Source organism: Toxotes jaculatrix, chromosome 19 (genome assembly GCF_017976425.1).
Source record: "Toxotes jaculatrix isolate fToxJac2 chromosome 19, fToxJac2.pri, whole genome shotgun sequence".
In the NCBI taxonomy this organism is placed as follows: domain Eukaryota; kingdom Metazoa; phylum Chordata; class Actinopteri; family Toxotidae; genus Toxotes; species Toxotes jaculatrix.
The window spans coordinates 12,325,244-12,339,547 of NC_054412.1; the positions used below are offsets into that span (position 1 = coordinate 12,325,244).

General features: G+C 40.9%; 2 protein-coding genes across 2 annotated transcripts; one reads left to right on the forward strand and one right to left on the reverse strand.

The window, feature by feature from the left end:
• The first annotated feature begins 195 nt into the window (after positions 1-195).
• LOC121200023 (dihydrolipoyllysine-residue succinyltransferase component of 2-oxoglutarate dehydrogenase complex, mitochondrial-like) lies at positions 196-6,808 on the forward strand. Its single transcript, XM_041065056.1, has 15 exons — positions 196-330; positions 2,312-2,345; positions 2,656-2,698; positions 2,901-2,965; positions 3,058-3,132; positions 3,278-3,333; positions 3,452-3,560; positions 3,896-4,048; positions 4,150-4,223; positions 4,321-4,418; positions 4,659-4,789; positions 4,917-4,990; positions 5,098-5,181; positions 5,310-5,477; positions 5,585-6,808. Exons 1-15 carry the CDS (start codon positions 268-270, stop codon positions 5,717-5,719), a joined length of 1,362 nt encoding a protein of 453 aa, XP_040920990.1. The 5' UTR covers positions 196-267; the 3' UTR covers positions 5,720-6,808.
• A 3,515-nt stretch (positions 6,809-10,323) lies between these two features.
• Positions 10,324-14,020, reverse strand: LOC121199975 (leucine-rich repeat-containing protein 74A-like). Its single transcript, XM_041065002.1, has 13 exons — positions 13,831-14,020; positions 13,340-13,515; positions 12,960-13,067; positions 12,695-12,788; positions 12,504-12,553; positions 12,327-12,408; positions 11,817-11,902; positions 11,523-11,717; positions 11,279-11,374; positions 10,982-11,110; positions 10,704-10,808; positions 10,489-10,574; positions 10,324-10,345 (listed from the first exon to the last, which is right to left on the reverse strand). Exons 1-13 carry the CDS (start codon positions 14,018-14,020, stop codon positions 10,324-10,326), a joined length of 1,419 nt encoding a protein of 472 aa, XP_040920936.1.
• Between the last annotated feature and the right edge of the window lie 284 nt (positions 14,021-14,304).

A 14,304-nucleotide genomic window follows, 5' to 3' on the forward strand; every position in this document is an offset into this window, starting at 1 on the left:
GTTAAATAAATTTCTGTGTTTTCTCGTTTTTATTTCATCTTATTCACAGTGTTTCTCAGGTTCTAGTTCATGGTTTACAGTATGATTTTTTTCCAGTCCCAGCTCTCGCTGCCGGGTACCGTGGCCTCCCTCCCCCCCCTCCCGACCAGCAGCAGTGGTTCCTCCCAGTAGTAACGCCCGCCCTTGCGTCAGGGAGCAGCAAGCGAGCCGCCGTACACCGCTCCTTCAGCACCTGTCAAACAACAGGTTCATTCGTCAGCTAGCGCTATGTTATCACGATCCCGATGTGTATACCAGGGGCTCGGTCGTTCCCTGTCAGCGGTGAGCCAGGTAGGTCTGGACAAAAAGTCAGTGAACCGAGCCTGTGTGTTAACTCAGAGACTGTCCCTGCTGATTAGGAGCAGACACGGCTGTGTATTAGCACACCGCAGACAGGCTAATGCTTGTTGTGAAGCAGGGCCTCAGCCACCAAGGACAGACAGAGGCTGACAGCTTCAGAGGCAGCTCAAGTCTGTCAAGAAGCTGTAAACAGTACCCCACTATCTGTCTGACTATTGAAAAGGGAGTTTTATTTCAAGATAGTTATAAAAGTCGTACTTAATGTTAGCTTTAGCCAGCAAGTCACAACAAACTGGCTAACTAGCAAGCGAAGAGTGCAGACCCTCTCTCCCTTGTTAGCGTGCTATAATTATTGTCTTTTTTCTTTTTAATTAATTTTTCTCAGTGAGTGGCTTGACACTACACGTTCGTGACAGGCTAATGTTAGCATGTTATGGTGTCGTGTGGTTGAAGAGACGTGACAGAAATAGCCCCAGTCATGTTAGACAGTGAGGGGATAACTTAGCTTTGCCCTCAGCTGTTTTTTTTTTTTTTTAGTGCTGCGAGCAGGTAACGAAGCTGAAACATGATCACCAAGCTAATAACTTGTGTGTCAGGGCGGATGTGTACACCTCCCTGCTGCATGCATTCAGTTGTCGGTTTATTAGGTGCACTTGGATAAAACTACTGCAGTGTACTACAACGGCTCTCTTCTTTCATGGAGGTTGCAATGCTCAGTTTTTGTTAAGAATCTTAGACAGGTGTTGATTCAGCCTCAGTCATTTAAAGTATGTAGTTTGTGATGTTGTTGAATTGTGTTATACTTATTTGAAGTCCACCCTCATAAAGACCATAAAGTTGAATCAACACTGCATTTATTGCAGTGTTGTTGTATTAGGCTGCGTTAGTCTGAGCAAAGTGTAACTAATAAACTGGCAACTGAGAGCATAACTAGAACTGCATCTAATGATTATTTTCATTATCAGTTCGTTTGGGAAACTGAAGCCAGTGAATGTTTTCATGTTTTTTGTTTTTTTTTTTTACTTGAAAACTACTTTTGGTTGACTGACCGAATAATCGTTTCAGCTGCAGATATAGAAGGTAGGTTTAATGAAGGTAGAATCTATCTCAAGGCAGCTGTGTTAGGCTGCATTGCTTTCAGCTAGGATACCTAATAGTTTGCCAGTGTGACATTGGAAAAGTTAATGCAAGAAGACTGAAATCAGAATAGAGCTAAACATGCTAGTGGTTCATCAGCCAGTGCCTCTCTGCCTTTCGTTGTACACAATCGACATCTACAGAGTACAAATGATGGAAAATCAAGTGACTCAGTGGTTGGATGTCTGCACATGCTTTGATCTGTTGTGAGTGATTTGGTCTGTTTTTTTTTCTGACAACTCCACCCTCCTCTGGCATCCCACATCAGTAGGTTTAGGTCAGGGTCACATTTAACCCAACTAGAGAAACATCAGAGTAAGAGCAACCAGAACTAGACAGCCTTCTTCAACCGAGGCACAGCCCTCGAAATACCTTACACACGACTCATACAGCAGCGCAGCACAGTGAACCGTTACCAGCAGCTAACAACGGAAAAGCCAGTGTTTAAACTCAAAGTACAAACTACAAAGGGTTGTCAGACGTAGTTTCCATTAAGAAGAAGCAAGTGGTGCATAAGAAGGTAGTTAGTAGTTGTGTGTATTATCGAGACATGCTTACTGAAATCGGTCATTGCCCTATGACTCATAACAATGAATGAGGGTTTCAGGAAAATGTCTAGCTGAGATGGTAAGCCACGCAAATCCTGAGGCATTTCCCTCTCCATCGGTATATTGATATACCAAAATTATATCAGTATGTCAGTGGAGGTGTTTCAGGCAAATTACACAAATGTAATTTTAAAAACTGCCAGGCAAAATTCACAATCACATAAACAATTAAGTGCTTGTTAAGCTGATTTCTTTCCCCCTTCTTTTTTCAAATTTGGTCTCTTCAGGTCAATAATGTGCTGGTCCGACAAAGTGTATCAGGTAAGTATGCTTCTACGCTATCTACGCAGACCAGTCCTTCAGAACCAGAACCTCAGCAGTAATGCAACATCTAAGACTGCTGTCTTTATTCTGTTGCTCATGAATAAACAGGCTCTGTGAGTGGGCCATCCAGAGCAGAATCAGTAATGCTTGTTGAATGGCTGAGATGCCTGAGGAGCCCACAAGTGGTTAACTGCAGCATTCAGGGAACTCCACTCATATTGCATGTTAGAGCCTCAGGAGAAGCGGCGTTACAGCTTCTGTTGATTTTTTTTTCTTCTTTCTCTCTTTTCTTTTTTTCACCTTTAAGGCTTCTCCGTCTCCAGCCGCCTAGTTTACAGGAATTCTCAGCCGTAAGTGCTCTTTCCCATTTTGATGTTTGTTGTTTGAATGTCCTTGAGTAAACACTTCATCTGTAGAAAGTCTTCAGGGCAGCGATGTGTCTTTTTTTCTCTTTACACACTGGCATGTACATGTGAGTTCACTATATTTGCTGTTTGGACAAAACAAGGAATTTTGTCTAAAATTTAAGTTTTGTTTTTTCTTGACATTTAGATGTGAAGTTCCATCATCAGTAAATGTCTTCCACACAAGATACTTTAAGACCTCTGCTGTTCACAGTATGTACTGCAGCCGCTCTCAACATTTTGTTTTGAGCTCAGCTCTGCTCAAAGTTTAACTCATAGTAACAATTGTTTTTGCCTGTTAACAGGAGATGAAGTCATCACAGTCAAAACTCCTGCATTTGCAGAATCTGTTACAGAGGGAGATGTGAGGTGGGAGAAAGGTAGGTATCAGCCCACACATGACGGGTTAAATACTGTCAGTGTTTGTTTCAGAGCTGTCAGTCTCCTATATTCTGTCATCAGTGAGCCAGATGTTGAAAGTAATCACATTTCTGCATGTGAAAAACATGCTCTTTTATGTTTTAGCTGTGGGCGACTCAGTGACAGAAGATGAGGTGGTCTGTGAAATTGAGACTGACAAGGTATGAAGAAGAAAGAACATCAACTTAAAATCATCTGTGAATTTTTTTTTTTTTTTTTACCCTACTTAAACATGGTAAGAAAAAAGTGACGTAAAACGTGTATATTTTGTACTTCCAGACCTCGGTACAAGTCCCCTCTCCAGCAGCTGGTGTAATCGAAGAACTGCTGGTGCCCGATGGAGGGAAGGTAGAAGGAGGAACGCCCCTCTTCAAACTCCGGAAAGGAGGTGTGCTTAGTCAAATATCTGTCGTCATTTTATCACTGAAGTAAATGAACGACAAGAACTGGCTACTTTTTAAAGTTTGTCTACACTGGTGCCATCAGTTAGTTCCATTACCAACACAATAGATAATTCACTGTGTTAATTAGACAGGCTTTTTTTGTTGATTTCATATTTGGTGTAACTGCTGTAGTTGTATGCTACACTGTATCTAAATGGGTAAATACGTAAAGTTGCAAATGTAGAATGGCAGCAATTGTCAACACACTGAAGCAGAATGTGTATTTTGTGAATCATTAGACCGATGCTACATTTGTCCTTCTTTACTTCTGTCTCCTCAGCTGCTGCTGCTGCTAAAGCTGATCCCTCTCCAGCTGCAGAGGCTCCACCTGCAGCCGCTCCTCCTCCACCACCTCCACCTCCTCCAGCTTCAACCCCCACAGCTATGCCTACAGTGCCTCCAGTGCCCCCACCGACTGCCCCAGCCAAACCTGGTGTGATAAACATACAGATGGCATTTATTTATTATGGTGTGCACATGTATGTATTTGAGTAGGTCACTAGAAATAGTTTTTCCCTTCCTCTCTTTGTGTAGTTTCTGCTGTCAAAGCCACTGCTGCAGCTCCAGCACCAGCTCCTCCAGCAGCAGGAGGCAGAGGAGAAAACAGGGTAACACACTGTGGAAATAATGAAGTTTTTGTCATGGCCTGTAACATAAAGGAGATGGTACACAGATTTTTTTTTTTTTATTCTCCTGCTGCTCCAGGTGAAGATGAACCGTATGAGACTGAGGATCGCCCAGAGGCTGAAGGAGGCTCAGAACACCTGTGCCATGCTGACCACCTTCAATGAGGTGGACATGAGGTGAGACGCAGAAGCTCCTGAAAATGTTATTCCAGCTTTTTTCATTACATTTATACTGGTTTAAATCCTAGCCAGTGAAGATTACGAGCTCAAAATAACCTGATTCACATTTCATCCTAAAAATGTGAACCGACGTGTTTGCACACCAGTGTCACATGATTATTGGATAGATTTGACTGAAGGTACTTTTTAAAGGTATGTCCTCACTAAACTAATTCTCTGTCATCAATTTTGCTTCAGCAACATTCAGGAGATGAGGAAAATCCATAAAGATGCTTTCTTGAAAAAGCACAACATCAAACTGGGTTTCATGTCGGCGTTTGTGAAGGCAGCAGCACACGCTCTGACTGACCAACCCGCTGTCAATGCTGGTAAGACAACAAAAACAAGCTTCCAGTGTTTTTTCATTTGCTTAGAATTGAACTTATTTTCGAAGTGTACAGTGGGTGTATTTTTTTTTAACTGAACTTTATTCCCAAAATGTTTTTTTTACTACAGTCATTGATGATTCAACCAAAGAGATCGTCTACAGGGATTATGTGGACATTAGTGTTGCTGTGGCAACTCCAAAGGTACAACTTTTGATTCTAAACTACATTTTTGTATAAAAAAAACTGTTGCTGTTAAATGCTGAGTAGCATTGTCTGTATCTGAATAACATGATTTCCTTCTTCTTTAGGGGCTTGTTGTACCAGTGATCCGTAATGTTGAGACCATGAACTTTTCTGACATTGAGAAAGCCATTAATGCTCTGGGAGAGAAGGTAAAAAGCTTTGTGCTATCGGCGATAACTGATATCCTAAGATTATTGTTTAGACTCACACACAGTTTTGAATAAAACCACAACCTTTGTCCTGAAAATGAGAAAATAATTTGTTTTGTGTCCCTCAGGCTCGTAAAAACGAGCTTGCTGTTGAAGATATGGATGGAGGCACTTTCACCATCAGCAATGGTGGTGTATTTGGCTCCCTGTTTGGTACACCCATCATCAACCCTCCGCAGTCTGCCATCCTGGGCATGCACGGTATCTTCGACCGACCTGTGGCCATTAATGGCAAGGTGAGAACTATGTGTACTTAGATAAAGATGGCAACACTTTATTTCTCTGCGCTTTAGTTGTGTGACTTGTCATGAGTGAAAAATAAAACTGCTTTGGGTTTTGGCAGGTTGAGATCCGGCCCATGATGTACGTGGCACTGACATACGACCACCGACTCATTGACGGCAGAGAAGCTGTCACTTTCTTACGCAAGATCAAAGCCGTGGTTGAAGATCCTCGAGTGCTGCTTCTGGACATGTGATGTTTCTGCCACCACATTACTCTTATTTTATTACTCAGCTGCATAAAATGAACTCCACATCACAAAACACGCACAAGACGCACAAAAGTCGCCTACACAACTATTGTTGTCTTTTAAATTGTTCAGACGCGGTCTGTCTTTGCTAAATCAACAAAGCAAAAAGATTACAAACCATCTTCAGTTTGTAATTGTTTTGCTACATTTGACTTTAGCAAAGAGACAAGTTTGTCTTAGGACAAAAACTGGCATGAAAAGGCTGAAAATGTTGAAGATAACTCACATAAGGGTTTTTTATCATACCCATGTGCTCTTCAGATGGGCATATGAGGAAGTAGATAAACACTCGCTGCATCCTTTTTCACAGTAATCATGAAATACAGATGACTTTTCCAGGCAGCAGTTGGCTGCAAGACTTTCTCCCCTGCTCGGGAGTTGGAGCTCCAGAGCCACTTTTTCCACGGCGAGGCCAAGCAGAGCTCACTCAGATTAGTTCAAGATGTTTTAATGTCAACACAGGACTGAAAGATTTCCTAGTCATTGTTACTAGCTAGTCAGGGACAGGAAATCAGGTTTTTGGACTGTGCGCATGTATTTCAGTGCCATGCCTTTGAATCCACGTCGACTGTTTGATGGGTGTGCGTTTGGAGGTGACCGGGTTCAGTTGTATTCCTGCTTCGAACAGTCATTTCATGTTCTGTATCGTTTTGATTCTTGTTTTAAATCTTTCTCACTGTTGTCAGGCCGTCAAAATCCAAAACTGTTGATCAAATTGTTATGAGCTTTTAGTTAAACAGACACAAATGAATTCACTGCTCATTAGAAGAAAATGTACAAAACAGAAACCATATATATCTATATCTATATCTATATATATATATATATATAGATATAGATATAGATATAGATATATATAGATATAGTTATCTAATGGGCAGTATGTTGGGAGAAATGTTCAAAACACACTATTTGGCAGCAGATTTTCATGTTAAGCTCCAATGTCCGAATTTTCATTGTTATCCTATATATGAAATACTTGTATCTATTTAAAGAAATAATTCTAACCATAAAACATCTCAAGAGTTTTATGTACTGAAACCTTTCGTGCACATTTCTTTGTACATGCTGATTCTCTAGCATTAAAGCGATTAGTCGATTAGCAACAATTTTGATAATTAATTAGTAGTTTATATTATGTTTCAATCAAAAATGCTAAAATAGTCTGGTTCCAGACTCTAAAATGGGAAGTTTTCCCTTTAGGTTTTCAACTGCAAACCAGATGTCACGCCTGCCTCTGGGAACTCATGATGGGCATTTGTACCCTTTTTCTGAACTTGCATAGATCAATCAATCGGTTTTCTGATTACACATTAATTGATAACATAATATTTACTTGAAGCCCTGTGATGGTAAATGTCGACTTTCACTTTCTTCTACTAAGAACGGACTTTTTCTTTTTGAGAAGAGCTTAGAAATATGACAACGGCAAAATAAAATCACAGGCCTGAGGCAGGGAACGTCTTCATGGTCGATCTTGGCCGAAGCATTTTATCTCGTGCCAAATCCATTTTGCCGCCGAATTCTCTGCTGCAGATGAATTCTGTGCCAAAGACTGATCTTCAAAGCCTCATTAGCCGACCCACCGCCCGGCTCTTGAGAAGCTTCAAATAATGGGATCATCTCTGACAAAGTCTTAAGGGTTGCTTGGCCCTTTCTCCCACTTCACAAACACAGGCTCAAGTGTGTGCAGCTGTGTATGATACCCCTTCAGTATTTCTGTTTACTTTAATAATCACAGGGGACAATGGGTCCTAATGTACGTCTTTGTTTCCCTGCCAGCACCTACACAAATGTCTGAACAACACTGTTTGGAGGAAAAACACAGAATTCATTATGAGAACACAAAAAACCCAAACATTAGATTACCATGAGAATACTGGAGGTCCTAATGGGCCTGAATACAGCAAACAATGATACAAGGGTTCCTTTAATTTAATTATTTACTTTTATTACCGCTCAAGATTCCATTAGCGCTTTCGAGATCATGTTAATTGGCAGCGTGTGCCAGTGGGTGCATAGATATCTGAAGGGTTTGTTGGCAGGTTTTTTGTTTCGTCTTCAAAATTTGGCCAAATCTGTGAATTTCCAATTGGACTGCTCAATAAGATGTGGGTTTTAAGTCTTTGTGTCCATTCACATGAAAGATGGCCCATTAGAAATTGGCAGCTAGCTGTTTGTTTTCATTAAGCCACATCAGAGGGATAATTTACCTAAATTATTCTGTTATTTTTTTCTGTCTTTTAAATAAGCTAATTATATTGATGTTGTTATATAAAGAATCTTTTTGTTTTTTCAAAAAGTGAGAAAAGTGTGTTTTGAGTTTAAGATGATACAACTATTAACAGCCAGAATCTCCATTTATATTCTCAAATACTGTTAAGTAGTTGGATACATCCTATAAAGTTTTTGAGTCCTCTTCAAACATCTTTACACATATTGCCAAATGCATATTTGTATACATCTACAAAGTATTTCCAAAATCCTGCAGTAGTAGTCTTTTTTATTTGTATGTATCCTCTGTAAATGCAGACAGGGACAAATGAGTAATTTCAGTTACAGGTTAAAAACATAAATCAAAAGCAGTACAGCAGTGCTGATGGTTAGGAGAGCAAACAAATCAGTGCAGTTCTTGTGAAGAAGACTCCCACACTGAAACTACCACATTGTTATTCCAATGTAAACCTGAAGCAGAGAGCAACCAGGAGCTTCTACGAGATTTCACTTCCGTTATACCAGTAACATTCAAATGAGGTAAGTCTGTATGGTTTGGCAAAGGTTAATATTTGAATTATCTACAGTGTTAAAATAACTTTGTTCATGCTTAAGTATCAAAACATAAATACTATTCTGTTTTCTGTACCTCTCGTGGAGTCACACAGCAAATGTTCTTACTAATAATTAGTGTTGCTTGTTCACTCCAGGAGCTGATATGACTCAAAGGCAAATCATCAACACTAAAAGAGTCAAATCTACCTCCTGGAGTGATGTTACACAAATATTGGCTTAATATAAACCCTCTGAAGTCATATCACCTTGTCTTTGCTTGCAGATTAAGTGGAGGGGGGGAACCAGGAGGCACATCAGGGTAAGAACTTATTTTAATAACTTTTAACAAAAAATGTTAAAATGTTGGAAAAAATGTACTTTTATGAATGGTAATGATGACATAATGGTCTGAATTCACCTTTTAGGGCCTGAAACCTGAGGACTTATGAGTGATGAGGCAATAACAAGTACATCAACAATAACTTTAATGAAGGTCATCAGGTTGAATCTGCTGCTCTTCATCTAGTGTGTGGATCTTCCTCTGTGGACCAGGAGAAGATCCAGAGGCAATGATGAACAAGAGATGAGTTAGATGAGTTCACGTATTGCGACTCTGACAGCTACTACTACTCCTCAGACGTCATATTGACAGTCCTGACAGTGAATCCAATGAGCCACTGCCTTGGAGATTCAGGGAGAGGGGAAGAGGTGATGATGAAGGAGAAAGAAGCACCAAAGGATTCAGGTGGTAGCTTGCTGACACTGAATCAGGTAAATTGATCTTTAATTTATTTTACAGCTCGGCAGATTTTATTACTGCTCAGATTTTATTTGAAACAAACAATCCCCATGTTTTCCGAGACCTGTACCTTATTACTCATCTTTATTACATCTCTGTGCTCAGAGGTGAAAATAAAAAAGTAATAAATGCATGTAACTGAAATAGGAAGTTGGTTTAAAAAGGTTATCCGTGTCCAGATGACCCACAATATCACCGGTTTACGCCACTTGCACAAAGGTACAAAGAATATATGCAGGTGAGACGGTGCGTCATGTCATTGTGTCCTGTGTGGTTACCACTGTCGCCACCTGACTGAAACAGATTGCACTGTTGGATATCACACCTTGAGACAATTCATTAGCACACCCTTAATAATCCTACTCTGCAGGGCCTGCATAAGTAATGCTGCACGTGCATATTCATAAGTGTGCTGTTTCCTTTACAGGCCGTTTCATTCAAAGCTAACCGATGTGGCGAAACAACTAGCTCGCATCTGGCCCTATTCTTCCTCTCCACTCGGCCCTTTGATATGGACGCCAGCTCTCTTTTTCTTCCTCCTCTTGTTCTGTTGTCATACCAGAAGATTATTTTTGGATGGAGAGAATGAGGCAGAGGACCCCGTGGCCCAGCAGCAGACACAGCTGGCAGTGCTGAGGTGGGTGCAGCTGGTTGGTGTCAGAGGTTCAAGTGTTCACACTGGACAGAATTGGGCTGAGCTAAGAACTACAGTGGAAGGAGAAGGGAGGGGGGCAGTCACTGACGTCACAGGACGCTGCTATTAGTGTACACCTGTCAGCGGTGCTCAATACAGCTGGGTTTGTGATATCAGTTCCTCCTCCTTAAAAGTACTGCTAGTTGTTGTATGGCATAAAAAATGGTGGAAAAAATAATACCGCTAGCATATCAAGAACAACATCAAAATAAGAGACTGAAGTATTTATTTGAAGATGTCTCATCTGTTATTGTGTATCCTCGTCTTGGAGGCGCTGTACATCCGTATCTATGAGAGCTCAGCAAGCTGACTGCAACAAAGAGAGAGGAGGGGGGTCCCTATGTCTATCAGCCAAATCAGTTTCTTCCAATGAGTACTTTATTTGTCTGAATGGTAAATATTGGATGTGAACTTTAAAATAATTATTCTACATACACCTGTTCACAGACTAACCTGTAGATTATGCTGGCTGTGCACGTCCTGTCAAACTTCCTGATCAACCAATCAAGCTGTCGCTGACTCAGAGGTATGTTAGCTGTCTGCACACATGAAAACTTCATTTTCTCCAATGCACGTTCATTCATGGGTGAATATCTGAATGCTGCAGCTTAGCTAAGTGATTTTCTGTGTTAGATTTGCTGTATTCATTAGTAATGTGTAAGCCTGACCTTAACAGCATTTCTAAAGGCAGAGGTGGAGACCTTCATGGTTCCCTCTTTATCCAAGGCCTGGAAGAAATCCATGATGCTCTCATTTCGCTCTTCAAGGGCTTTCTATAACCACAGAATCCACACCATTGTAGTTCTTTTTCATAAAAGTGGTATAGAGCACATTTATTTAAAAAAAAAATGCTTGACAATATGAGGCACAATGTTTATGAGCATAAACAATAAATATTTTGTTAATATCCCCATCACCAAATTTCTCTCCCTTCCTGTCCCCTGACCTGAAAGATCTGGAGGGCAGACAAGTTCCTGGTGACGAAGCTCAGGACTCTGTACCGGACATCCATAGCAGGACGCATCTGACTGACTTCTTCCAGCAGCTCCACAAAGGCCTCATACACAAACACTGTCTGCACTCACAGACACACACATACACAAGCGCGTTCATAGCTTAGAAGTAGTACTGCAGTCAGATGTAATCATCACATATTCATATACAGAGAAGATTCATATCCGTACTTCATATTTATTTTTATGCAACTTGTTTGCTAAAGTGAAATTAGTTTTGCTGCTCTTACAGAAATATCGATCTCCTCCAACGCTGATTTTGTGTTTTTTTTAACTGTTTTGAGCAGCGTCACAGCTCCGATGTCAGTCATAGGGTTATGGGAGAGCTGAACAAAATACACACACAAACTTCAGATTTAACATAAGTGAATCTACAGTTTCTTGACACACAAAAAAAGTTTCACATCACCACGATGATGATCAGACACAACGTGAAATACCAGTGCTCCAGGATTCACCTTTTCATCCACTCACCTTGAGGACCCTGAGGGTGTCATTGGTGGCTAGGCCCTGGCAGAGCAGTGCCACAGCCTGATCATCTATGATGTTACTGCTGAGGTCCAGCAGCACCAGCGTGCTGTTTTGTTTCAGTGCTTGACCCAGTGACTCTGCCTCATTCTTGCCAAAACTGTTCCACGACAGCTGGAGCTCCTTCAGAGTCGAGTTTACCTGAGACAAGAAAAATGTGAGTGACAAACGGCGATGATGGGAAAACAGACCCTTAAATACACACTGAGTTCTTGTGTTTGAGTGTGTTATGTTTGTCACCTTCAGCCCAGCACTCAAAGCCACTGCACCGCGCTTACCAATCTGATTCCAGCTCAGATTCAGGACTTCAATGCCTACATTTGTGGCTTTGAGAAAGGGAAAACAAATGTAAAAGATGGCAGTATGTTAGAATATATTTATATTATTCTTGAAAGGTCTTGAAAGTCAAACTGGAAATGAATTTTTGCTACATATATTGTATATATACATGCTTCGAGTAGGTGTAGAAATAATGGGACCAAAAAGTAATATCTAATGGGAATCAGTGTTAATGTTAGCATTAGGCCTTCTTCGTTTTTGCTGAGGAGACAAGCTAAGCCAATTAGCCTTTGCTTGCCCACTTCCAGTTACTGAGTAAAAAAATTCTGAATGTTGGGAAAAGACAAGTGGCTTAGATTGTTACCTGCTGACAGGGAACAATTTGCCACTTTATGGGAAGTTGAAGGGAAAACGCCTTATATAAATATCCTTGGTTAGCAGTGAAATTCTCCCAGGAATGAACTGCTGTACCTAACATGTGACCGAGGTGCTCTCCTCCTGTATCAGAGAACTTGTTGTCACTGAGGTCCAGTACTTTGACCACATAGTCGCCCTGTGAGATAAGAAAGAAAATGTTGAATGTTGTTGAACTTCTGTTTCATGTACATTTAGATATGACAGCTGTTTGATTTATCATGTTGGACTAACCTTTAAAGCATCAGCAAAGTATTTAGCAGCAGAATCATCCAAATAATTTCCTGTGGGAATACGGTGAAATTAATTTCATTACTAATCCAAAAGAAAAAAGCTCAGTTGCACACTTAATTTCTCCTGTATTGCAGTGATATACAGAGGGAATTAAAAAAAAATCTTGAGAGCTAAAAGACGTAGTTGAGCACCTGCGAGTTTGATGGATTTGATGTAATAATTGTCACACAGCATTTTGGAGACGACGGCTGCTCCTTCAAGGTGCAGCTGGTTGTTGGAAAGATTCTGGAGAACAGACATACAGTCATTTTTTAGACAAATAAAACTGTGAATCAAATGGAATTATTTTTTCAAAAGATACCATTACTCTTGCAGTTGAGAACAGATGAGCACAGGTTGAGAGGATTAGATCTATAACAAGCAGATAGATTTTTCAGAACTGATTAGAATAGTTACTAGACACTGAATGCTCATGTTTGTTTGAAGCATCTCCATCAGGTAGCGTGTCCCCTGTGCCCGAAGCGCGTTGTCCTCCAGCTCAAGGTTGGTGACATCACTGTCGTTCTAAATCAGGAAAGAATTAAAAACAAAATGACTCATCAAACAAATGACAGGAAAGACTGAACATTTGGGACGTAAATGTCAGATCTATTTTCTCTTTACATCTCTTTTTTTCTGTCCTTCATAAACTTAAAGGGGAATTTAGAAAAATGAATCAACCCTTACCTCAAACCCAACCAAAACCTTAGTTTAGAAATCACATTCATTGCATTTTGGTGATCACTGAACACATTTTCTCATTACAGTCTCTAGATGAAAGGATTGAGGGCCCTTACTTGCAGAGCTGTGGCCAGAGCTTTGGCCCCCCGAGGTCCCACACCATAGTGGTTCAGGTTGAGGGTGGCTTCTCCCAAGTGACGGAGGAAGGAGGAAACAGGAACGGCCCCTGTCCGCTGACAGGCCCGCAGGTACAGCTCCGCACGGGATAAATTCTGTCTCTTATTTGTGGCATCTGAAAGGAAGCTGCAGGGTTACTCCTTTATTTAATACCTGTTTCATGGACATACGGACCAAAGTACAAAGGTACATTTATATCACATTTCTGTCACTTCTTCCCAGATGTATATAACAGTAATTACTAATAATATAATTAATTACTCATCAAACGTGATTTGGATCTGGATAAACGAGACTTTTTAATACCCTCTGTGCTTTTTTTTTCTGTGAAAACTGACATCAATCAAGACAGATACCTTGGACAGAAAAGGTGAGAAGGTCAAAGACTATACATTCATCATTACCAAACTGAATGGTCATTTTAACCTACCGTCTTTTTCCAGATCAGTGTCCCACTCCTCACCACTGTCCTGCCCCCGTCCCTGAGTGGGCTTTCCCTGGTCCTCCATCTCATCCTGGCTCCCTGTGGGCAGGACTGGCCGATCAGATGGCTGCTGCTCTCCCACCTGTTGGTCTCCTCTGAGCTGGGGAACTGCACTGTCCTCCTCAAACTCATCCATCCCAACACAGGAACATGAGACCTCCCTTCAACACACCTGCACTAACTCCTGAGGGAGAGGAGACAGGTGAGTTTCTCTGTTACTTAAAGTTTACTGCAGCAGTGTGAGCCTGGTGTAGTGTGGGAATACAGCATGAAAAAAATAGTTTGTTCATTGTAGTTAACATGGCTTAGCTGAGACAATGAAGGACTAAACTAATGATTATACCACTGAGTAATTTTATGGGGTCGATTTCATGAAGGAAGCGGCTGTTAGAGGAGTTCAACGTCTGTGAGGAGGGAAAC

Excerpts from the sequence above, each read along its gene's own strand:
- LOC121200023 (XM_041065056.1), top strand. The coding sequence starts at position 268 with ATGTTATCACGATCCCGATGTGTATACCAGGGGCTCGGTCGTTCCCTG. Across the intron at positions 3,133-3,277 it reads AGATGTGAGGTGGGAGAAAG|CTGTGGGCGACTCAGTGACA; the intron begins GTAGGTATCAGC and ends TTTATGTTTTAG. Across the intron at positions 4,991-5,097 it reads TTGCTGTGGCAACTCCAAAG|GGGCTTGTTGTACCAGTGAT; the intron begins GTACAACTTTTG and ends CTTCTTCTTTAG.
- LOC121199975 (XM_041065002.1), bottom strand. The coding sequence starts at position 14,020 with ATGGATGAGTTTGAGGAGGACAGTGCAGTTCCCCAGCTCAGAGGAGAC. Across the intron at positions 12,554-12,694 it reads CAAATCCATCAAACTCGCAG|GAAATTATTTGGATGATTCT; the intron begins GTGCTCAACTAC and ends GTATTCCCACAG. Across the intron at positions 10,809-10,981 it reads CTGCCCTCCAGATCTTTCAG|AAAGCCCTTGAAGAGCGAAA; the intron begins GTCAGGGGACAG and ends CTGTGGTTATAG.